The sequence below is a fragment of the Pseudorca crassidens genome, chromosome 6, assembly GCF_039906515.1.
Source record: "Pseudorca crassidens isolate mPseCra1 chromosome 6, mPseCra1.hap1, whole genome shotgun sequence".
NCBI classification, from domain to species: domain Eukaryota; kingdom Metazoa; phylum Chordata; class Mammalia; order Artiodactyla; family Delphinidae; genus Pseudorca; species Pseudorca crassidens.
Window position 1 is genome coordinate 44,316,226 of NC_090301.1, and position 24,886 is coordinate 44,341,111.

Here is a 24,886-nt window from a genome sequence, read left to right on the forward strand (position 1 = left end):
CCCCATTCCATATCTTGACTATTGTAAACAGTGCTGCAATGAACATAGGGGTGGATATATTTTGTCAAATTAGTATTTTTGTTTTCTCTGGAAAAATACCCAGAAGTGGAATAGCTGAATCGTGTGGTAGTCCTATTTTTAATTTTGTGAGGAACCTCCATGCTGTTTTCCTTAGTGGCTGCACCAATTTACATTCCCACCAACAGTGCAGGAGGGTTCCCTTTTCTCCACACCCTCTCAAATAACACCTGTTATTTGTTGCTTTTTGATAATAGCTATTCTGACAGCTGTGAGGTGATATCTCACTGTGGTTTTGGTTTGCATTTCCCTGATGATTAGTGATATTGAGCATCTTTTCAGGTGCCTGTTGGCCATCTATATGTTTTCTTTGGAAAAATGTCTACTCAGGTCCTCTGCCTTTTTTTGTTAACATCTTTATTGGAGTATAGTTGCTTTACAATGTTGTATTAGTTTCTGCTGTATAACGAAGTGAATCAGCTATATGTATACATATATCCCCAAATTCCCTCCCTCTTGCATCTCCCTCCCACCCTCCCCATCCCACCCTTCTAGGTGGTCACAAAGCACCAAGCAGATCTCCCTGTGCTATCCTCTGCCCAGTTTTAAATCAGTTTATTTGTTTATTATGTTGAGTTCTTTGTACTTTTTGGATATTAACCCCTTATCATATATATTGTTGACAAACATCTTTGTTCATTCAATAGGCAGCCTTTTCATTTTGTTGACAGTTTCTATCATTGTGCAAAAGCTTTTTAGTGTAGTCCCATTAGTTTATTTTTGCTTTTGTTTCCTTGCCTGAGGAGAGAGATCCAAAAAAATATTGCTAAGACCAATGAGTGTACTGCTTATGTTTTCAGGTCTTACATGTAAGTCTTTCATCCATTTTGAATTTACTTCTGTAAATTGTGTGAAAAAGTAGTTCAGTTTGGTTCTTTTGCATGTAGCTGTCCAGTTTTCCCAACATTATATGTTGAAGAGGCTGTCTTTTTCCCATTGTGTATTCTTGCCTCCTTTATCGTAGATTAATTGGCCATATACATGAGGGTTCACTTCTGGGCTCTCTATTCTCTTCCATTGATCTTTGTGTCTGGTTTTGTGCCAATATCATATTGTGTTTTTTTTTTATAACTTTTATGTTTTATTTATTTTTGGCTGCATTGGGTCTTCATTGCTGCATGTGGGCTTTCTCTAGTTGCGGTGAGCGGGGGCTATTCTTTGTTGCAGCATGCGAGCTTTTCATTGTGGCAGCTTCTGTTGTTGTGGAGCACGGGCTCTAGGCACACGGGCTTCAGTAGTTGTGGCACGTGGGCTCAGTAGCTGTGGCTCACAGGCTCAGTAGTTGTGGCACACAGGCTTAGTTGCTCCGCAGCATGTGGGATCTTCCTGGGCCAGGGCTCGAACCTGTGTCCCCTGCATTGGCAGGCAGATTCTTAGCCAGTGCACCACCAGGGAACTCCCTATCATATTGTTTTGATTGCTTTAGCTTTGTCGTATAGCTTGAAATCGGGGAGCATGATAATTCCAGCTTTGTGCCAATATCATATTGTTTTGATTACTGTAGCTTTGTAGGATAGCTTGAAATTGGGGAGCACGATAACTCCAGTTTTGTTCTTCTTTCTTAAGATTGTTTTCGTCATTTTGGGTCTTCTGTGTTTCCATACATATTTTAGAATTATTTCTTCTAGTTCCGTGAAAAAAGCCATTGGTATTTTGACGGCAATGCACTGAATTCATAAACTGCCTTGGGAAGTATGGTCACTTTAACAATATTAATTCTTCCAATCCATAAGCATGTTTTAGCTTTCCATTTGTTTGTATCATTTTCAATTTCTTTCATCAATATCTTATAGTTTTCTGAGTACAGGTTTCTTACCTCCTTGGTTAGATTTATTTCTGGGCATTTTATTCTTTTTGATGCAATTGTAAATGGGGTTGTTATCTTAATTTCTCTTTCTGATAGTTCATTGTTAATGTATAGAAATGCAACAGATTTATGTATATTAATTTTGTATCCTGGAATTTTACCAAATTCATTTATTAGTTTTAATAGTTTTCTGGTGGCATCCTTAGGATTTTCTATACATAGTATCATATCATATGCAAACAGTGAAAGTTTTACTTCTTCCTTTCCAATGTGGATTCCTTTTACTTCTTTTTCTTATCTAACTGCTGGGGCTAGGACTTCTAATACTATGTTGAATAAAAGTGGTGAGAGTGGGCAACCTTTTCCTGCTCTTGATCTCAGAGGGAAAGCTTTCAGTTTTTCACCTTTGAGTATGATGTGAGCTGTGGGATTGTCATATATGGTCTTTATCAAGGTGAGGTACATTCCCTCTATACCTACTTTGTTGACAGTTTTAACATCATTAAATGGATGTTGAATTTTGTGAAAAGCTTTTCCTGCACCTACTAAGATGATCCTATGATTTTATTCTTCAATCTGTTAATGTGGTATATCACACTGATTGATGTGTGGATACTGAATCATTCTTGCATCCCTGAAATAAATTGCATCTGATCATGGTGTTATGATCCTTTTAATGTATTACTGATTTTGGCTTGCTAATATTTCGTTGAGGATTTTTGCATCTGCGTTCATCAGTGATATTGACTTGTAATTTTTTTTCCACTGCCTTTGTCTGGTTTTGGTATCAGGGTGATGCTGGTCTTGTAGAATGAGTTCACAAGCATTCCTTCTTCAACAGTCTGAGAAGGACAGGTGTTAATTCTTTAAATGTTTGTTAAAATGCACCTGTGAAGCTGGCTGGTCCCGGACTTTTGTCAGGAACTCATTCCTTTTTTAATGGCTAAATAATATTCCCCTATATGGATATACATTTGAAGTATCATTGCCTCTTATGATGGACGTGTGGGTTATTTCCACTTTTTGCCTATTACGAACGATGCTGCTATAAACATTCACGTACATCTTTTTGTGTGAAATATATTTTTATTTTTCTTGTGTATATACCTAGGAGTGAAATAGCTGGGTAAAGTGGTAACTCTGTTTATTTTCTCTGTTTATTTTTGTCAGACTGTAATCTTTCCATTTCCTCTGCACGTGTTTGTGTTTGTATGTGTGTGAGTGTAAAAAGACAAAAAGGTGCTGGCTTCTGCTATGATGGTTGTTATTTTAAGCCAGCCAGTAGCTGGTGATTTAAGGAAAAATACTCAAAATAAGAGAAGCAGGTTAAGGTTCTGAATAATCTGCAACTGTATATAAATTGTCATCTGCTTCATACTTTCTATATCACAAGTTATTTTTAACAAGTAGTTGAGCAATAAAAACTTATTCACAAAAAGTTTATCTCCTTAAAGCTAGCCAGCTAGCTCTCTGATTCATACATATGTATAAAATGTATTTAAAATGAGTAGTCATGAAAATATTTCAAGCAAACTAATGTTTTAAAATTCCTGCACTTAATACAGCTACAAAACCTGTGATTTTTCTAGTGGAAACGTCATCTTGTGTGTTTTAGTTTGTATTAGAGTGATGCCTCAGATAGGAATCTTAGCTGCTGATTAATGCAAACATGCTATTGCACTGCCTGACCTATTGAAAAGCTAGTATACAGAACTGCAGAAAGATCACTTGAGGAAATGGGCTCTAAACAAACTGTGAAACACGAGAACCACTGAATGTGAATTTTTTTTTTTTTAATGTAAATACTACTAGCAGTTCTAGAGCATTATTTCACACTGGGCAATTATTGCATCAGATCAGGGGGCTGATTTAGAAGCATTTTCTAAGTAGTTATAGTTAGGCTAACAATAAATAATAAAGAGGTCTGCCAATAAATTAAATCTTCACTATTACTTAGGCAATTAAGATTCATTTTCAAAACAGGACCCATTATTAAAGAACTAAACAATTAAGTATAGTAATTAAAAATTAAGGATATAGAAAGTACTGAATTTTTAAGTGCTACAGTTTTTACAGCAAGTAGTTTTTAGTTTGTTTTCCCCACCATTTCATCAATCCTGTATTATTTTCTAAAACAGAGATCTTCTTTTCACTTCCTGAAGTTTTTCATATATTTCGCCCTTAGGCTGAAAGCTTAATGTGTGCTAAAAATACACACACATACCCCCATATGTTTTCTATCTAGGTCACACAAAGTTGGAGCATCTGGATGTGCCAAGTAAGAATCTGACTCTAGTCAAGATGATGACAGCGAGAAAACACCTCAATAAAAAATATATTATTACATGCAAGCCATGTAATTGATTGAAGTTAGCCAAATATATCTTGCCACTCTTCCTACTTCATTGACATATACTATTTGAAGTTAGATGAGAATATTCAGTATTTAATTAGTAAACCTCAACTGTGAAGGCAACTTGTGATAATGGGAAAAAGGAGGTTACACATAGATAATAAACAATTAACTAAAAACTATAATGCTAATAAGACTGCCTGAGCAAAGGCGACTCCTAGAATATGAAATCAAAGTATACATATTGGCATAGAGTGCAACCAAACTTTTCACGCACATTATTTGCAGACATGTACTAAGAACTTCATGTTTCAATTTCTTAAAAATCAGAAGTTTTAACTACTTCCAAGGTCTTACAATAATAGATCTGTATGTACTGCTATCTACTCCTGGACATGTATTTGTACTGAATGGTTCAGAAAAGGGCAGAGGCACAAACACAGTATAAGAAAAGGCAACCTCTTTCCACACTGGCAGTATGATAACAACATTAGCTATAGAAGCTTATAGAAACTTTATTGCTGAATGTTTTGAGTTTAGTATAAAATTATGGATTATTCCATCACAATACCAAATACTATTGTTAAAAGAACATCATGGGCTTCCCTGGTGGCACAGTGGTTGAGAGTCTGCCTGCCGATACAGGGGACATGGGTTCATGCCCCGGTCCGGAAAGATCCCACATGCCGCGGAGCAGCTAGGCCCGTGAACCATGGCCGCTGAGCCTGCGCGTCCGGAGCCTGTACTCTGCAACGGGAGAGGCCACAACAGTGAGAGGCCCGTGTACCGCAAAAAAAAAAAAAAAAAGACAAAAAAAAGAATATCACATTCTATTAACATAATAAGCATTAATATGATTTGATTCTTACTAAGCAGCCCTAGAGTTTAAAACCGGTAAAATTTATTTAGAAGAGTTCAATATTTAAAGTCTCTTATGTGGGAATTCCTTGGTGGTCCAGTGGTTAGGACTCAGTGCTTTCACTGAGCGGGGTGGAGGTGTGGGGGCTGAGTTCAACCCCTGGTTGGGGAACTAAGATCCCGCAAGCCACATGGCCAAAGAGAAAAAAAAAAAAAAAAAATTAAAAAAGACCCCTCCCTCCCCCCTTAAAAAAAAAAATATAAAATCTTATATGCTTACTTTACTCTGCTTAAATGTTTATTTTATATTCATGTTTTGGAATATAGTATGCATAATTATTTTTTCCTACAGTTATAAAGAAATTAATGACTTTACCTATGGGAGGGGGGCTTATAGGAGCTAGGCATATGAGAGACAAAGATGAGATTAATTTTTTCACTCTACCTTTTCATACTTTTTGGATTTTGAATCATGTAAAGAAGGTATGGTTCAGTCAAAAAAACTAAGCAAAAATTTGAAAACATAAGTTAACCTCTGCATAATTTTCAAAGGGAGATTATAGATACTCTTTGTAGTCTTTAAAGCAAGAAAGATTATTTCCAATTGCTAATCAAATCTTATCTACATCAGAAATGTTTTCTTTACCATAATTCCAAAAGATACATGTACCACAATGTTCACTGCAGCACTATTTACAATAAACAGGACATGCAAGCAACCTAAATGTCCAACGACAGATGAATGGATAAAGATGTGGTACATATATATAATGGAATATTACTCAGCCATAAAAAGGAACGAAATTGAGTTATTTGTAATGAGGTGGATGGATCTAGAGTCTGTCATACAGAGTAAAGTAAGTCAGAATGAGAAAGACAAATACTGTATGCTAATGCACATATAAGGAATCTAAAAAAACAGTACTGATGAACCTAGTGGCAGGGCAGGAATAAAGATGCAGACGTAGAGAACGGACTTGAGAACACAGGGGTGAAGGGGAAGCTAGGATGAAGTGAGAGTGGCATTGACATATATACACTACCAAATGTAAAATGGATGGCTAGTGGGAAGCAGCCGCATAGCACAGGGAGATCAGCTCGATGCTGTGTGATGACCTAGAGGGGTGGAATAGGGAGGGTGAGAGGGAAGCTCAAGAGGGAGGGGATATATGTATACATATAGCTGATTCACTTTGCTGTATAGTAGAAACTAACACAACACTGTAAAGTAATTATATTCCAATAAAGATATATTAAAAAAAATGTTTTTCTTGCCTATACCCTTTTCTACATGCTCTGTGCAACTGCTTGGACTACTGAACCAGCTTCTTCTGTTACACAACTACTACACATAATTTGGTTCATTCTCCAACTGCCATGAGAATTATCATATCCTGTGAGTCTCCTACTAAATGTCCTTATTATGTTCCCGTTAACCACTTGGCAAGAAGTCCATATTCCCATGTAAAGTCCATAAGATCCCTTAGAATCTAGACCCAAGCAACCTTTCCAGCCTCATCTATTTTCCTATACTGGCTTTCTCTGACCTCTCATGACTCCTTGATCTGGCACGTGCTTTGAATGCTTTTGCCCACTAAGTCTTTCTCAAGAACCAGTTCTAAAGCCACCTCCTCTGAAAATTCTTTTTGAATTCAACCAGTTTAATGACTGCTTCCAGATTACTTATATTCTTAATACTGTTTATAGAAATCTTTCAGATCAGTCTTTCTGATCAGCTCTTTAATAGTGGATCTCTGAGGCAATCACTACATCCTCCCATATTTAACTTTACAGAAAAGGTTATTTGCAAATCAAGCTGCTACTGCTTTATACAATATTTGATTTCAGCTTTTCTTCTTTATTCGAACTGAATATATCACCTTTCTATTATATTTTGTTTTTCAAGAGACTTTTCTTCTCCAAATTGACTCTTACTTCTCCCTAACACATTTTTTTTGCGGTACACCGGCCTCTCACTGTTGCGGCCTCTTACTGTTGCAGCCTCTCCCGTTGCGGAGCACAGGCTCCAGACGCGCAGGCTCAGTGGCCATGGCTCACAGGCCCAGCCGCTCCATGGCATGTGGGATCTTCCCGGACCGGGGCACAAACCCACGTCCCCTGCATTGGCAGGCAGACTCTCAACCACTGCGCCACCAGGGAAGCCCTCCCTAACACATTTTAAAGGAAGCTACCCCAACCACCTCTTCTACAATGCAACTCCATCCTCTACATGGTTCTCTAGCTGTTCTTTTTTTCAGATCAAGACCAATAATGGATAGAAAATCTAGACAGAAAATCAATAAGGAAACAAAGGACTTGAACAACAGTATAGACCAAATAGACCTAATAGACATATATAGAACATTCCACCCAACAGGAGCAGAATACACATTCTTCCCAAGCTCACTTGGCTCTTTCTCCAGGAAAAATCATATGTTAGGTCACGATACAAGTATTAACAAATTTAAAAAGATTGAAACATACCAAGTATTTTTTCTGACCACAATGCAATGAAGCTAAAAATCAATAGCAAAAGGAAAACCAGAAAATTCACAATATGTGGAAATTAAACAACATACTCTTGACCAACCACTAGGTCAAAGAAGAAATAAAAAAGGAAATTATAAAATGCCTTGAGATAAAGGAAAATGAAAATACAACATACCAAAACTTATGGGTGCAGCAAAAGCAATACTAAGAGGGAAGTTCACAGAAAAATCACCTACATTAAAAAAGAAAGATGTCAAACAACCTAACTATATACCTCAAAGACCTAGAAAAAGGGCAACAAACTAAGCCCAAAGTTAGCAGAAGGAAAAAAAATAAAGATTAGAGTAGAAAATAAATAAACAAAATAGAGAAAAAAACCAGAAAAAGAAATCAACAAAAATAAGAGTTGGTTTTTTGAAATGGGACAAAACAAACCGTTATTAGCTAGACTAACAAAAATAGATCCAAATAAATAATATTAGAAGTGAAGAGATATTACAACTAATGCCACAGAAATAAAAATAATCATGACAGACAACATGAACAATTACATGTCAATAAACTGGATAACCTACAAGAAGGGTTCAATTCCTAAAAACATACAACCTACGAAGATTAAGTTATGAAAGAAAAGTCTGAAGAAACTTATAACTAGTATGAAGTTTGAATCAGTAATCAAAATCCTTCCAACAAAAAAAATCCTAAGACCAGATGGCTTCACTGGTGAGTTCTACCAAACATTTAAAGGAGAATTAACACCAATCCTTCTCAAACTCTTCCTAAAAACTGAGAAAGAAGAAACACTTCCAACTCATTTTATGAAGCCAGCATTTTCCTGATACCAAAGCCAGAGAAGAATACTATGAGAAAACCAAACTACAGGCCAATATCCCTGATGAATACAGATGCAAATATTCTCAACAAAACACTAGAAATCAAACCAACAGCATATTAAAAAGATCATACACTGTGGTCAAATGGGATTTATCTCTAGGATGTAAGGATGGTTCAACATATCCATTTAAATTAATGTGATACACCACATTAACAAAATAAAGGATAAAAATCACGTGATCATCTCAATAGATGCAGAAAAAATATCTGACAAAACTGAACAACCTTTCACAATTAAAAACTTTCAGCAGGGGATTCCCTGGTGGCGCAGTGGTTGAGAGTCTGCTTGCCGATGCAGGGGACACGGGTGCGTGCCCTGGTCCGGGAAGATCCCACATGCTGCGGAGCAGCTGGGCCCGTGAGCCACGTCCGCTGAGCCTGCGCATCCGGAGCCTGTGCTCCGCAACGGGAGAGGCCACAACAGTGAGAGGTCCGCGTACCGCAAAAAACAAAAAAACCAAAACTTTCAGCAAACTAGGAATAGAAGGAAGGTAATTCAACATAATAAAAGCCATCTAGAAAAAGTCCACCATATTCAACAGTGAAAAACTGAAAGCTTTTCCTCTAAGATCAGTAACAAGGTAAGAATGCCCATACTTGCCACTTCTATTCATTATAGTTCTGAAAGTCCTAGCCAAGCAATTATGCAAGAAAAAGAAATAAAAGGGATCTAAATGAGAAAGGAAGAAGTGAAATTGTCCCTGTTTGCAGATAAGATCCTATTTCTAGAAAACCCTAAAGACTCCATAAAAAACCCGTTAGAACTAATAAATTCAATGAAGTTGCAGGATACAAAATTAATACAAAGATCAGTTGTATGTCTATATACTAACAATGAACTACCTGAAAAGGAAATTAGAAAAACAATCTTATTTACAATAGCACCAAAAAGAATAAAATACTTAGAAATAAATCTAAGGAGGTGAAAGACTTGTATGGTGACACTGATGAAGAAAATTAAAGATGACACAAGTGGAAAGGCATCCTGTGTTCATGGGTTGGAAGACTTAAAATTGTTAAAATTTCTATACTACTCAAGTGATCTACAGATTCAGTGCAATCCCTATTAAAAAAAAAACCAAAAACCCCAATGGCATTCTTTACGGAAATAGAAAAACACAATTCTAAAACTCATATGGAACTATAATAGAGCATGAAGAGCCAAATAAATCCTGATAAAGAACAAAGTTAGAGGCATGACAGTTCCTGAGGTTGAAATATATTACAATATATTGTAGTATTTGATTACTACAATAATCAAAACAATATGGCACTGGCATACAGACAGACATAAATACCAACAGAAAAGAATAGAGAGCCTAGAAAAAGATCCATGCATATATGGTCAACTGATGTCCGATAAGGGTGCCAAAACTACACAATGAGGAAAGGATAGTCTCTTCAATAAATAGTGTTGGGAAAACTGGATATCAACATGCAAAAGAATGAAGTTGGACCCTTATCTTACACCACACACAAAAATCAATTCAAAATAGATTAAAGACTTAAATATAACACCTGAAACTGTAAAACTAGAAGACAACATACAAGAAAAGCTTTATGACACTCGTCTTGGCAATGATTTCTTGGATAATACACCAAAAGGACAAGCAACAAAAACAAAAATAGGCAAGTGGGACTACATCAAACTAAAAAGCTTCTGCACAGCAAAGGAAGCAATCAATGAAGTGAAAAGGCAACCTATGAAATGGGAGAAAATATTTACAAACCATATATCTGACAATTAATTTCCAGAACATATAAGACACTCCTACAACTCTAAAACCAAAAAACTAATAACCCAACAAAAAATGGGCTAAAGACCTGAATAGACATTTCTCCAAAGAAGAAATACAAATGGTCAACAGGTATATAAAAAAATGCTCAGTATAAAATGCAAATCAAAAAGCACAATGAGATATCACCTCACACCTGTCAGGATGGCTACTGAAAAGACAACAAGTGTTGGTAACTATGTGGAGAAACTGGAACCGTTGTATACTATTTGTGGGGATACAAAATGGTGTAGCTGCTGCAGAAAACAGCATGGAGATACCCCAAAATATTAAAAATAGAACTATCAAATGATCCAGCAATCCTACATCTGAGTATTTTCCAAAATAATTGAAAGCAAACTCTCAAAGAGATACTAGCACTCCCATGCAGCGCTATCTACAATGGCCAAGATGTGGAAACAACCTAAATGTCCACTGATGGATGAATGGATAAAGAAAATGTACTATATACATACAATGAAATATTATTCAGGCTTAAAAAAAGAAGGAAATCCTACAACATGTGACAACATGGATGATCATAAGGACCATTATGCCAAGTGAAATAAACTAGTCATAGAAAGACAAATACTGCATAATTCCACTTATATGAGGCATCTAAAATAGACAAATTCATAGAATCAAAGAGTCAAAATGGTGGTTAACAGGGACTGGGGGGAAATAGGAAGGGAAATAGGAAGTTACTAATAAATAGGCATAAAGTTTCAGCTAGGGTTAGTAAGTTCTAGAGATCTGCTGTACACCATACCACTAGTCAACAATACTATATGGTACACTTAAACTATTGGTTAAGTGTGCAGATCTCATGTTAAGTGTTCTTAACACAATAATATTTAGAAAAGAAAAAAGACGACCAAACCTACAGATTTTGAATTGCCAACACTCCTACAATCAGCTGGCTCTCTGGTCCTTAACTGATGGCAATTCTCTTCCCATACACCCTATTCAGGCAAATATGCCAACAATTACCTTATGGTTCTTTTTTTTTTTATTTCTAATTTTGTCCTTTTATTAAAAAAACAAGCAACAAGTTTTAAGGCTAACAAATAATATGCAGCCTGGAGTTGATTAGCTTTTCTTTCTTAATTGATTAGTTAACAAAAACTTTCTACTGATGAGGTAACAGTAACTTCACTTTAAAAGTTTGGTTTGATTCTATTAGGTTCTTTCCGGAGTGAAATCAAAATTATGCCAGAGTAATTCATGAAGGTACTACATATAAGAGGAGAAAGACAGATGCACCCATCCAAGAATAAAAAAAGGCATGTATACAGTATTATCATTTGCCTAGGCATTAACTAAATCAGGTATCCTCACATCTTTTCTGTTCTTCATTTTCTATGTGCAGTCAATCAGTCTCATTGATTCTTCCTTATAACAGCAATCACACTGTTTTCTATGCCCAATCTGCTTATCCTATTCAGACCCATAGTGCCTGAATGTTTGTTACAGCTTCCTAACTAATGTCACCATTTATAGCCTCCTATAATTTCTCCCAGCACACTACTACCAAACTAACTGTCTGAGGTAACACCCTGATCAAGTCACTTCCCTACTCCCAATTTTCTATTTAAAAAGAAAAAATCAGCCTAGCATTAAAGACCCTTTATAATCTAGCCTCAAATTGTCTTTCAGGATTTATCTTCCTGTATTCCTTTATATAAAATACTTACTCACCTAAACTGACTTATTCACTGCCTCTAAATGTGCTCTGTACTTTCCTACCTACATCTTTTATATTCATACTATTCCTCTACCTAGAATGATCTTGGTCCATTTATCTATATCAGCAAATTACACTGTAATAGAATTAGCCTATGACCCACCCACTTGTGGAGTTCTAGGTGAAATCACTTTTACAGGTTGTTCCTACTTCACTGCCAAGTGAAGTAACACCCACCTGCCAAGTGGCTAAAGTCAGCCGTCCCTCTTCTGTGACTTCCTAGGAGCCCTCCAGAAAAAAAGGGAAATGTCTCGAGTATAAAAGCTGATACTTGCTGTTTTCCCACCTCTCTTTTCTGATTCTAGTGACACCATTTACCACTGTATCTTTGGTGCTTTAATACCTATGTTCACAATCCCATATGGGCTAGTGCCACCAATGTGATAAGAGTACTCCTGTCCTCCATGCTCTCAATCCTTGATCACACTCATTATTTTAACACCTATTTTTTGAGTACCTACGTGAAGTACTACCATCGACTAGGGACACATCGGTGAAAAAATAGTCAAAAATGCTTCCACTCATGGAAATTATATTCCAGAGGAGGAGAGAGAGACAATAAATTAAGATAAGTACAACAGGGCTTCCCTGGTGGCGCAGTGGTTGAGAGTCCACCTGCCGATGCAGGGGACATGGGTTCGTGCCCCGGTCCGGGAAGATCCCACATGCCGCGGAGCAGCTGGGCCCGTGAGCCATGGCCGCTGAGCCTGTGCGTCCGGAGCCTGTGCTCCGCAACGGGAGAGGCCACAATAGTGAGAGGCCCGCATACCGCAAAAAAAAAAAAAAAAAAAAAAAAAAACCCATAAATACAACATACAGTGTATTTGATTTTGAGAAGTTTTAAGCAGCAGCAGCAGGAAAACATGTGTGGGGCGGGAGAAATGGTTATAATTTTAGGGTGGCTAAAGAAAGCTTCATTGAGAAGTTTTAAGAACTAAAAGATGAGGATTGAACCAGATATACAGAAGAATGTTCTAAGCAAAGAACTACAAATACAAAGGTTCTGAGTTGGGAGTATGACTAGTACGTTCAAGGAAAAAACAAGGAGGCCAGGTAGCTGAAGCCAAGAAAAGAAAAAAATGAGATCAGACATAATAGTGGATCAGATCATCTATAACAGGGGTCAGCAAACTATAGCCCAAGGACTGAATCCAACCCACTGCCTGCTTTTTAAAGTAAAGTTTTAATACCTACGGCTGCTTTCATGCTACAACAGCAGAGCTGAACAGTTGTAAGAGAGCCTGTATGAGTTAGAAAACCCAAAATATTTACACTATGGCTCTTTACAAAAAAAGGTTTACTAACCTTTATGTAGAACTCACAGCCCATTTATAAAGACTTTGAGATGGAAACTCACTGAAGAGGAGTTGCATGACCTGAATTACGTTTTTACAGGTCACTCTAGCTGTTGGGCTGGGAATAGACTAAAGAGAGAAAGGTAGGAAGTGGGGAGATCCAATTAGAGTACTATTACAAAAATCCAGGTGAGAGATGATGGTGGCTTGGACGACAGTGGTAGTCAGACATGATGAAAAGAAGTTAGATTTTAGATATATTTTGAAGGTAGACCAACAGAATTTACTCTTTTATCAGATTAAAGTGTGAGAGAATCAGTAGTCAAGGATAACCCTAAGGCTTCTGGTTTGCCAACAGGAGAAACAGAATTCTCACATGCTGATGCAGAAGGATGTGGAAAGAGCAATTCTGAGAGACAAGGTAGGGAGCTTACTTTTGGTCATGTTAAATGTGAGGAGCTTATTACTAAACATCCAAAGAGAGATTTGGGGGGCTTCCCTGGTGGGGCAGTGGTTGAGAGTCTGCCTGCCGATGCAGGGGACATGGGTTTGTGCCCCGGTCTGGGAGGATCCCACATGCCGCGGAGCGGCTGGGCCTGTGGGCCATGGTTGATGAGCCTGCGCGTCCGGAGCCTGTGCTCCGCAACGGGAGAGGCCATAGCAGTGAGACGCCCGCGTACTGCAAAAAAACAAAAACAAAAAAAAAACAAAGAGAGATTTGGGGTGGTAGTTAGATCTATAAGTTTGGAGTTCAGAAGAGAGCTATAGAATGGAGATAAAAATTGAGGAGTCATCAATGTATAAATGATATCTAAAGGCATAAGACTGAATAAGCACATCAAGAAAAGAATATATATGAGAATAAATTATACACACACACACACACACACACACACACACACACACACACACATATGAGGATAAATTCCAGAATTGAGCCACAGGACACTAAATGTTTACAAGTTAGGATATGAGGTGGAACTAGAAGACTGATAACAAATGGTAGAAAGATAGGAAAAAAACCAAGTATGTGTGTTGACCTAGAAGACAGGTGAAAAAGTGTTTCAAGGATGCGGAGATCAACTGTAGCAAATGTTAAGTAAGATAAGATTTGAGAAGTGACCACTGGATTTAGAAATCTGAAAGTCAATGGTGACCTTGGTAAGAGTTGTGGACTGGCAGAAAGAGAAAGTCTGACTAGAGTGGGTTCAAGAGAGAATGGGGGGAAAGTAATTGGAGACAATGAATACAGACAAGTATTTTAAGAAGTTTTGCCCAAGTGAAGGAATTGGCCTTGCCTAGAAACATGACACATACATCTATAGCAACAGAAGGGAAGGCTGAATGTATGGGCACAATTGCAGACAGGTGGGTAGTTTGTAAAAGTTCTCTCTTGATTGCCTCAATTTTCTCAGTGAAATAGGACGTAAGATCAGGTTATGTTCTAGTTCCCTGTGCTACTCTTGTGAAGATAGGGAAGAAGGACTTGACTGTCTGAGAAGAGAACACATGAAATAGCCCTTTGGGACTTCCACTCAATGTGTGGATCCTGGGCCAGCAGCAACTGCACCACCTGGAGACTTGTCGGAAATGTAGAATCTCAGGCCCTCCCTGGCCTTCTAAATCAGGATCTGCACTTTTAACAAGATCCCCAGGTGATTTGTATGCACATTAAAGTTTGTTTAAAGCACTGATATAGGAGACCAGGAGAGAAAATGGGCAAGAGAAACACAGTATGACTACCAGGCAGTACAAAGATTAGTGATCGTGAATTTAAAGTGGTACTAGTAATTTTGATTTGCATTTCCCTAATAATCGGCAATGTTGAGCATTTTTTCATGTGCTTTTTTGGCCATCTGTATGTTTTCTTTGGAGAAATATCTATTTAGATCTTCTGCCCATTTTTTAATTGGGTGGTTTGGTTTTTTTTTTATATTGAGCTGTATGAGCTCTCTGTATATTTTGGAGATTAATCCCTTGCTAGTCACATCATTTTTAGATATTTTCTCCCATTCTGTAGGTTGTCTTTTTGTTTTGTTTATGGTTTCCTCTGTTGTGCAAAAGCTTTTAATTATGTCCCATTTGTGGTATATATATACAATGGAATATTACTCGGCCATAAAAAAGAATAAAACAATGGCATTTGCAGCAACATGGATGGACCTAGAGATTATTGTACCATTAAGTGAAGCCAGAAAGAGAAAGATAAATATCATGCAATATCACTTATATATGGAATCCAAAAATAAAAAAAAGATACAAATGACTTTATACAGGTCATTTGTACAGAACAGAAATAGACCCCACAGACCTTATACAGAACAGAAATAGACCCCACAGACATAGAAAACAAACTTTTGGTTACCAAAGGAGAAAGGGGGGGGAAGAGGAATAAATTAGGAGTTTGGGATTAACATATATACCCTACTATATATAAAAGAGATAACCAACAGGGACCTACTGTATACCACAGGGAACTATACTCAATATTTTGGGGTTTTAATTTACAATGCTTTGTTAATTTCTGCTGTACAACAAAGTGATTCAGTTATATATATATATATATATATATATATATATATATATATATATATACACACACACACACACACACATATATATTCTTTTCCATTAAGGTTTACTACAGGATACTGAACATAGTTCCCTGTGCTATACAGTAAGACCTTGCTGCTTATCCATTCTATACATAATAATTTGCATCTGCTAATCCCAGACTTCCAATCTCTCCCTCCCCCACCCCCTCTCCCTAGGCAACTACAAGTTTGTTCTCTGTATCTGTGAGTTTGTTTCTGTTTCGTAGATCAGTTCATTTGTGTCATATTTTAGATTCTACATATAAGTTATATTATGCGTTATTTGCCTTACTCTTTCTGACTTACTTCACTTAGTATGATAATCTCTATGGCATTATTTCATTCTTTTTTATGGTTGTATACTCAAAATTTGGTAATGCTAAGTGAGCATTAAGAGGAATACAGATATAAGCAAGATGCGGCCCCCCCCTTCCACAAGAGGCTGTTGGGACGGGGAGAGAGAATGCAAATCATTTCCAACAAAGCAAAAGTGACATAATAGGAATACACAGAAAATGCTACGGAAAAAGCTACATAATAACTAAGTCTTGCTGGCAGATAGGGGAAGACTTCAAAGACTTTTTTAACAGTGTGAGCAAACATCAAAATTAGAAATCAACTAAACTAGAATTTGACTTATATATGGCCCTCATCTTTTCTATATAATATTTCACAGAAGTTAGGTGAAAAGTAAAAGAAGTTAATATAACAGAAGAAAAATGAGAACCATTAAAAAAATTTATCATTAATTTGCAAATAAAAACAAATAAACAACCAACCAATCATGATTGATAATGAGCCCCAAGCTAACCTTAAAATATATTTGAAGGAACATCCACCTTCACTAATTAAAAAAGAAATAAAAACAAACCACCCAAACTTTCAAGGTTAGAACTGGAAGAATATATTCTTCAGAAGGAAGGGGCATTTGAACCATAGTCCTGGACTGGAATTTCTCTTTGATTATACTGCCTCCACAACACTGGCTGGGATGGGTGGGGGGAGGGGTGACCCTTTAATACTGGTCCAGTTATGGGCAAAGGACTTTTCCTTGATTCCTCACAGCACAGGTGAAACAAAACTGGGACATTCAAAAATACATGAGTAAGGGCTTCCCTGGTGGCGCAGTGGTTGAGAGTCCAACTGCCGATGCAGGGGACACGGGTTCGTGCCCTGGTCCGGGAAGATCCCACATGCTGCAAAGCGGCTGGGCCCGTGAGCCATGGCCGCTGAGCCTGTGCATCCGGGGCCTGTGCTCCACAACAGGAGAGGCCACAACAGTGAGAGGACGGCGTACCGCAAAAAAAAAAAAAAAAAAAAAAACATGAGTAAAAGTCTAAAAGATGCAAAGTAGAATAAAATGAACAAAGGGAATAACATGAATGTAAGGCATACAGATTATAAACTACCACTTATTTATCTTTAGTTTATAATCTAATAAATGTGTGCCTTCCTTCTCATTCTTGGTCATCATTCTTCCAGACTTCAAAAATAAATAAATTCATCCCAATAAGCCTTAACATTCATGTCACATGTAAGTGGGATAGGTAGAAAGCCATTCCTTAAATTACTTCTCTCTCTCTTTTGTAAGAGACAGATCAGACCTTCTAATGTCAATAATATCCAATTCAGCTTTTTTTTTTTTTTTTTTGCGGTACACGGACCTCTCACTGTTGTGGCCTCTCCCGTTGTGGAGCACAGGCTCCGGACGCGCAGGCTCAGTGGCCATGGCTCGCGGGCCCAGCTGCTCCACGGCATGTGGGATCTTCCCAGACCAGGGCACAAACCCGTGTCCCCTGCATCAGCAGGTGGACTCTCAACCACTGCGTCACCAGGGAAGCCCTCCAATTCAGCTTTTGCAATAACAGCAGGACTCTAATTATCAAGACAGGATTAAATTCAAAACAATTTTTTAAAATACAAATGATATTTTAAGCAAAGGAAAATCACGAAAATCCACAAGTATGAAGTATGAAAGTATCCCTTATCTGAAAGCACATATTTACCATTATGTTCTAAACTAGTGGTCTATAAAATTACTCATGCACTTATGAAAGAGCTAATACTACTAAGTGGGTTTCAGATATCACCACATTGAGAAAAACTTCTAATTCTGGGAAACAGCTACTTTATAAATGAAAATATATGTAGCAGGACCTCACAGGGATTCAGTTACAAAACAAAAGTTGAAGACTGTAGTGCTCATCTAAGAAATGGCTCTAGCATTTCTCCAAACAAAATCTACTTTAAATAAAGTCACTGAATCTACTTGTAAATTATTTCTCTTTGGCTGTCTCATTATTCAATATGCTTTCAAGGAACATGGTGATGAAAGAAGAAAAATACCTCTTTCTAACATAACCATACTGGCAAGAACATCAACATTATCAGTATTCAAAGAATGTCTTGGCAGGTTAAACCTTCATAAAAAGAAGGAACACTATTTAATCCAAGATGTCAAAATAGCAATAGTACTTCTCAGATTATGTGCAATATGATTGTTTGTTTCCAATGTAGAAAAAAATTTCAAAAAAAGAAGAGACAACAATATTGCCATCTTTAAATTTTAAGCTAAGGCAAAAAAATTCTTCAGAAAAGCACATAAAGAATGACAAACATAAGCATGTTTGTAAGAGCAGAGCAGGACTCAATGTTCAAAGAGATTTATGATAATGTATCAATGCTATTTTAGGACATTTAACAATATAACATTTGAGGCACAACAGCACTATTAATAAATAGAAGAGTGAAAAAATAATTTATACTAAAAGAAAAAAGCTTGAAAATATAATTGAGTCCATGATTTCCTTGTGTAATAATAGCTAATACTTAATTTTACTATAAAACTTTTGATAATCTTACATTACTTGCATGGTATAACACTCTCCAGGATTTGAACTGCATCTGAAATTACTGAAGACCACCGAGAGACCTGCGTTTGCTCAGTATAAGTTCAGATACGGTGTCTTCCAAAAATTATAAAATACAGTGTATTAAAAAATACTACTTTCCAGTTTCAAAAGAAAATGCCTACACTGATGATCTTACACAGATTGGGATAATAATATAAACTTATTCAAAGCTTAGAAGATATATATTTGACTTTAAATATGCATCTCCATTACACAGGGCAATAATATTCTTCTGTTTTCTCTTAAAACTTTTCTCTTTGGTTGTAGTCACTTTTCTTTTATAAAAATGTAGCTCCTGTCTTCATGTTTTACCTTTTTCCATTTGTTTTCCCTTCGTGATCACTGTTTCTTCTGCCCTTAATATTTTCTTAACTTGGGTAATTCAACTTTTAATGACTAAATGTCCTTTGGATCAAGAGGTCATAGGGTTATTTATATTAACAGGATGAGTCTCTATCTATCAACATCCTGAGGAATCCTAGCATGATAGAGCTGGAAGGGATCTCAAGGTATCATTTGGTTGAGCTCTATGCCAGCAGGAACAGGTGGCTGACTATTCTTAATGTTTTTCTTTATTTTTTTAAGATGACCAAAGATTTTGATCATAAATATTCCACCATAACTTGGTTTAATATGGAATCTTCTTAATAACAAGTAAAAAGACATGGAGTGGAAAGAAAACTGGATGAAAAAGGGTTCTGACCTCAGTAGTATTACTTACTATAAAATAGAAAACAATTCCTTAGATCATTCTGAGCTTCAAGTTCCCTATACAAACAGAGATAAGGCTGTCTAACCCACAAGGTTATGGTAAGTGCTCTGAAACCTGGAAAAGAACTACACAAATGTAATGTAGTATTAAAATGGGAAGACAAAACAGTAGAGTGTGAAGAACCTATACTCTGTAGGCAGGTAAAGTTTTGAAACCCATCTCAACAATTTACCAGCTGTGCAACACTGAGCAGAGTATCATACCTCTGAGTTCAGAGGACAACTGCAAATTGATATAATGTCTACCTCACCTGGCTGTTGCTGTGGATATAGGAGTTTTACACACCTAGCATAGGCCCTGGCATTGTGTACACTCTTAATAAATGTTAACTCTCTACTCCCCATCAGGTTTCCAAACTTCTGCTGTGTGGTTCTACTCACCTTACATTAAATATTTTGAAGTGCATGTGTGGAATTTTATGAAAAACATAACAATCAGAAGATATGTAAACCTTTCTTTCCCCTAAGATTCATCAAGCAACAGGAGGAATTCCTTATCAGCCCTGCTTTGAAAAATGGAAAGAAATGAGGTAGAGTTTCCTTTAAAAACTTAACAAAAAACTCTTCCAAAGAAGAAACAGTTTAGAATAAAAGGTGGAAAATGTTACTAAATTGTGAATTCTTTAAAGGAAAAGAACAAGTCTTACTCGTCGTCATAGTTAGGAAGCAAACATTTCTTGGATGGAAAAGTCTCTTGGTAGAATCACCTATCTTAGAAATTAAGAAATAAAAGGTTCAATCAGATTTCATATAGGTACAAGGTAACAAAGTAAAGATGCTCTTTAAACAATAAAGAAAAAGCTAAACAAATGTGGACACATTTTGAAAGAAGACTCTTTACATATCTAACTGATTTAGATAAAATATGTTGTCCCTTTATTATATCATATACCAAAAATGTCCTGTTGAAACTACAATAATGCTTACCTTGTTATGTACAAAAACAATCCTTACATCAGGTTTAAGTATACCATAGTTTATGAGGAGATCTTGGACCTTTTTTATTTCCTCTTTACATTTTTTAGCAGTTGAGTAAAATTGCTTTCTTACAGGTAGATTCTTAAACAATCGTAAAGCAGTTACAGTTGTACCTGTTGGTAGATAAGAGGAAAGCATATTTAGATGTGGAAGGAACTTCACAGATCTTCAAATCCACATACAATCAGTAATTAATCCCTTTTATCACTGAAGGCCAGTCCTCTTCAAACTCTGGGAACACAAAGAAGGCTCAACCTTGCAAGCTATTCTGATCCCTTGCTAGGCTCTCCTATTTGTAACAGGTCTGACCTGCTAAGTATGATCTCTTCTATGTGATCTAAACAAGAATAATCTTATTTCTACCACTGCAGAGAAACATGGGCTTACTAGAATGTACAGTATCTTAAGAAATCTGCAGATATTCAAACTACCTGGTGATGATGCTTATTCTGCACTTTGAAATACATAGGTGGTATAAGGCTAACAGCATATGTGATAACCTTAATTATTCAATTAAAAATTCTTATCTGATGCTCAACATCGCTAATTATCAGAGAAATGTAAATCAAACCTACAATGAGGTTATCACCTCATACTGGTCAGAATGGCCATCATTAAAAAGTCTACAAATAATAAATACTGGAGAGGGTATGGAGAAAAAAGAACCCTCTTACACTGTTGGTGGGAATGTAAATTGGTACCGCCACTATGGAAAACAGTATGGAGGGTCCTTAAAAAAAAGTTACCATATGATCCGGCAATCCCACTCCTGGACATATAGCTGGAGAAAATTCTAATTCAGAAAGAAACATGCACCCCAATGTTCACAGCAGCACTACTGACAATAGCCAAGACATGGAAGCACTCTAAATGTCCACTGACACATGAATGGATAAAGATGTGGTATATGTATACAGCAGACCATTACTCAGCCATAAAATAGAAATAATGCCATTTGCAGCAACACGGACAGACCTAGAGATTATCACACTAAGTGAAAAAAGTCAGACAGAGAAAGTCAAATACCGTATGATATCACTTATATGTGGAATTTAAAATATGATATAAATGAACTTATCTACAAAACAGAAACAGACCCATAGACATAGAAAACAAATTTATGGTTACCAAAGGAGAAAGGGCAGGAGGGAGGGATAAACTAGGAGTTTGGAATTAGCAGATACAAACTACTATATATAAAACACGTAAACAACAAGGTCCTACTGTATAGCACAGGGAACTATATTCAATATCTTATAATAACCTATAATGGAAAAAATATGAAAAATAATATATATATGTAAAACTGAATCACTTTGTTGTACACCAGACACTAAGACAACATTGTAAATCAACTATACTTCAAATAAAAAAAAAATTCTTATCTGAAATAATATCTAATTGCCTGGTTTAATTTACCTCATCTCCTGAACAACAACAAATACGCAAAACACAGGATAATCTAACAAAAGGATTTTTTTAACTTTGAACTTATTTAACTAAAAAGTTGAGAGGTGGGATCAAGATAGCAGAGACAGAGGATACAGAGCTCACTTCCCCTCTCTAACACATCATAAATACAACTACTTGTAGAGCAATTCTTACTGAAAACAAACTGGAGACTGGCATTAAGACTCTTATACAACCAAATGTGTAAGAAAGATGCACATGAAATCAAGCAGGAGGGGAAGAGAAGCAAGTCTGTGTAATCCCCCTCCTCTTCTTGGAGGGGGCACAGATGCGGAGGGAGTACACAGGCTCAGAGATCCTCCCTGAGGAGTGAGCGGTTTGAACCACTTACTGGGCACCCCATCCATGGGGTCCAACACCAGGAAGATGAGTCGCTTCAGGTGGTTTGAAAACCAGCAGGATTGACAGTGGGGCTATAAGAAACCTAGACTCCACTCATGAAGAGCACGCATATGCTTGCTTACTCCTGAAATAAGGCAGAGGAAGCAGATTAAAACTGCCCAGGTCTCTGGCCTGTTTCCCAGTACCACCCCAGCACATACCTCAGACAAGCTGAGCATCCACTCTGGCCTCGGCTCATTCTGTGGCACAGCTCCACACTGTGACAGGGCTGCCACAGCCAAAGGGAGTGCACAGTTGTAGGGGATGGGGCTGGCTTGGACCTGGGGCAGCATCCAAATGGGGTAGGGGCAATCATTGCTGGCACTTGCAAAGGAAGTGGATTGGGAATAGTCCAGAACTCTGGTGCCAGGACAGCCATGGTGCATGCCTAGTCCACACTGAGCATTGGCCCTGGTCCCTCTTGCTCTACAGCATAGCTCCACATTAGGGCAAGGGTTGTCCTGGCTGAAAAGAATGCACAATTGTAGAGGGTGAAGCCGGCTCAGGCCCGATGCAGCATCTGAGCAGGGTTGAAGTCAGCCTCTGTTGGTGCTCCTGGAGAGAGTAGATCAAGAGTAGTATGGAATTCTAACTGGTGCCAGGACCACCACAGCCTGCACCCCGACCCATGAGAAGCACCCACACCAGCCTCTCTTGCTCCAGCTCCCCTTAAGGGCAAGTGTGCCAATGCTGGGAGGGGAGAGCACACACTTAGAGGGAAGAGAGCCAGCTCAGACCTGACCCTCAGACCTTCTATTCCAGCAACATGGGACCTGATCCCATCCCCAATAGGGTGGTATTGGCCACTGAGCAGAGAAGCCCCAGCTCACACGTGACTCTGGTTCTAGTCCATCTATCTCTAGCCCTACTCCCCAACCAAGGTGAAAGCTGCCACTACTCCATAGGGGAAGATGTAACTCATGCTCATATAAAATCCAGCTCTCCCACCAAAGGCACCTGGCACACACAGACAGTATAGGGATGCTCCCAGACAAGGATTCCACTACAAGGCCAAGATAAGTAACTGTTTCACCAAATTCCATAGAGACAGAAAAAGTTAAGCAAAATAAGAAGACAGAGGAATTTGTTTCAAATGAAAGAACAAGAGAAAACCCATGAAAAAAACAACTAATGACACAGGTAAATAATTTACTAGATAGAGTTCAAAGCATTAGTAATAAGAATGCTAACTGAACTAGGGAAAAGAACAGATGAACAAAGTGAGAACTTTAACAAGGAACTAAAAGGAAACAAAAAAGAACCAGTCAGAACTGAATACAATAACTGAAACAAAAAACATAGTGGAAAGAATTAACAGTAGACTTGGTGATACAGGAAGAACGCATAAGTGATCTGGAATATGAATAATGGAAATCACCCAATCAGGACAATGAAAAGAAAAACAAATTTTAAAAAATGAGAAGAGTTTAAGGGACCTCTGGGACAACATCAAGCGTACTAACATTTGCTTTGCAGGGGTCCAAGGAAAAGACAGAGAGAAAAGGGGTCGAAAATATATTTGATGAAATTATGGCTGAAACCTTCCCAAACCTGAAGAAGGAAAGAGATATCCAAATACAGGAAGCATAGAGGGTCCCAAACAAAATGAACCTAAACAGACCCACATCAAGACATATCATAATTAAAATAGAAAGATTAAAGATAAAGGGAGAATTCTAAAGGCAACAACCACCCCCCCACAAAGAGTCATATATAAGGGAACCCTCATAAGGCCATCATTTGATTCTTCTGCAGAATCTTTGCAAGCCATCAGGGAGTGGCATGATATATATAAAGTGCTGAAAGGAAAAAACCTACAACCTAGGGTATACTACCCAGCAAGATTACCATTTAGAATTGAAGGAGAGATAAAGAACTTCTCAGACAAGCAAAAACTAAGAGTTCATCAATAATAAAATGACTTTAAAAGATATGTTAAAAGGTCTTCTCTAAGAAAAAGAAAAGGCTACAACAAGAAGTAATAATCTGCTGGAAAGTAAAATCCCACTATTAAAAACAAATATAGGGAACTCCCTGGTAGTCCAGTGGTTAGGACTCGAAGCTTTCACTGCTGAGGGCCCCGGTTCAACTCCTGGTCGGGCCTGGGTTCAACCCCTGGTCGGAGAACTCAGATCCTACACGCCGCATAGCACAGCCAAAAAAAAAGCAAAAACCAATATATAGTAAAGGCTGTCCATCAACCACTTAAATATGCATGCTACTATGAAGATTAAAAGACAAAAAATTGTAAAATTAACTATAACTACAATACAGGTTAATGGATAAAAATGAAGATGTAAAATATGACATCAAAAACACAAAATGTGGGAGAAGGGAGGAAAAAAATGTAGATCTTTTATAATGTGTTTGAACTTAAAGGACTACCAGTTTTAAACAAGTAGATACAATTATAGGTCAACATATATGAACCCCACGGTAACCATAAATCAAAAACTACAATAGAGGGAGTACCCTGGTGGCTTAGT

At 37.4% G+C, this 24,886-nt stretch overlaps 1 protein-coding gene across 10 annotated transcripts in view; it reads right to left on the reverse strand.

The window, feature by feature from the left end:
* The window catches only part of PMS1 (PMS1 homolog 1, mismatch repair system component), a 98,190-nt gene that overhangs the window by 41,105 nt on the left and 32,199 nt on the right, over nt 1-24,886 (reverse strand). For 7 of the 10 annotated variants that reach the window (XR_010944339.1, XM_067741211.1, XM_067741213.1 and 4 more), the window contains one exon: nt 20,499-20,662. Coding sequence is in view for 8 of the 10 variants with exons in the window: in XM_067741211.1 (XP_067597312.1) it covers nt 20,499-20,662 (164 nt within the window). In the remaining 2 variants the exon portion in view is untranslated. Of the gene's footprint in view, nt 1-19,521; nt 20,283-20,498; nt 20,663-22,350; nt 22,382-24,886 lie in introns of those variants that run through there. The other 3 variants (XR_010944340.1, XM_067741215.1, XM_067741218.1) reach the window with 3 other exon arrangements.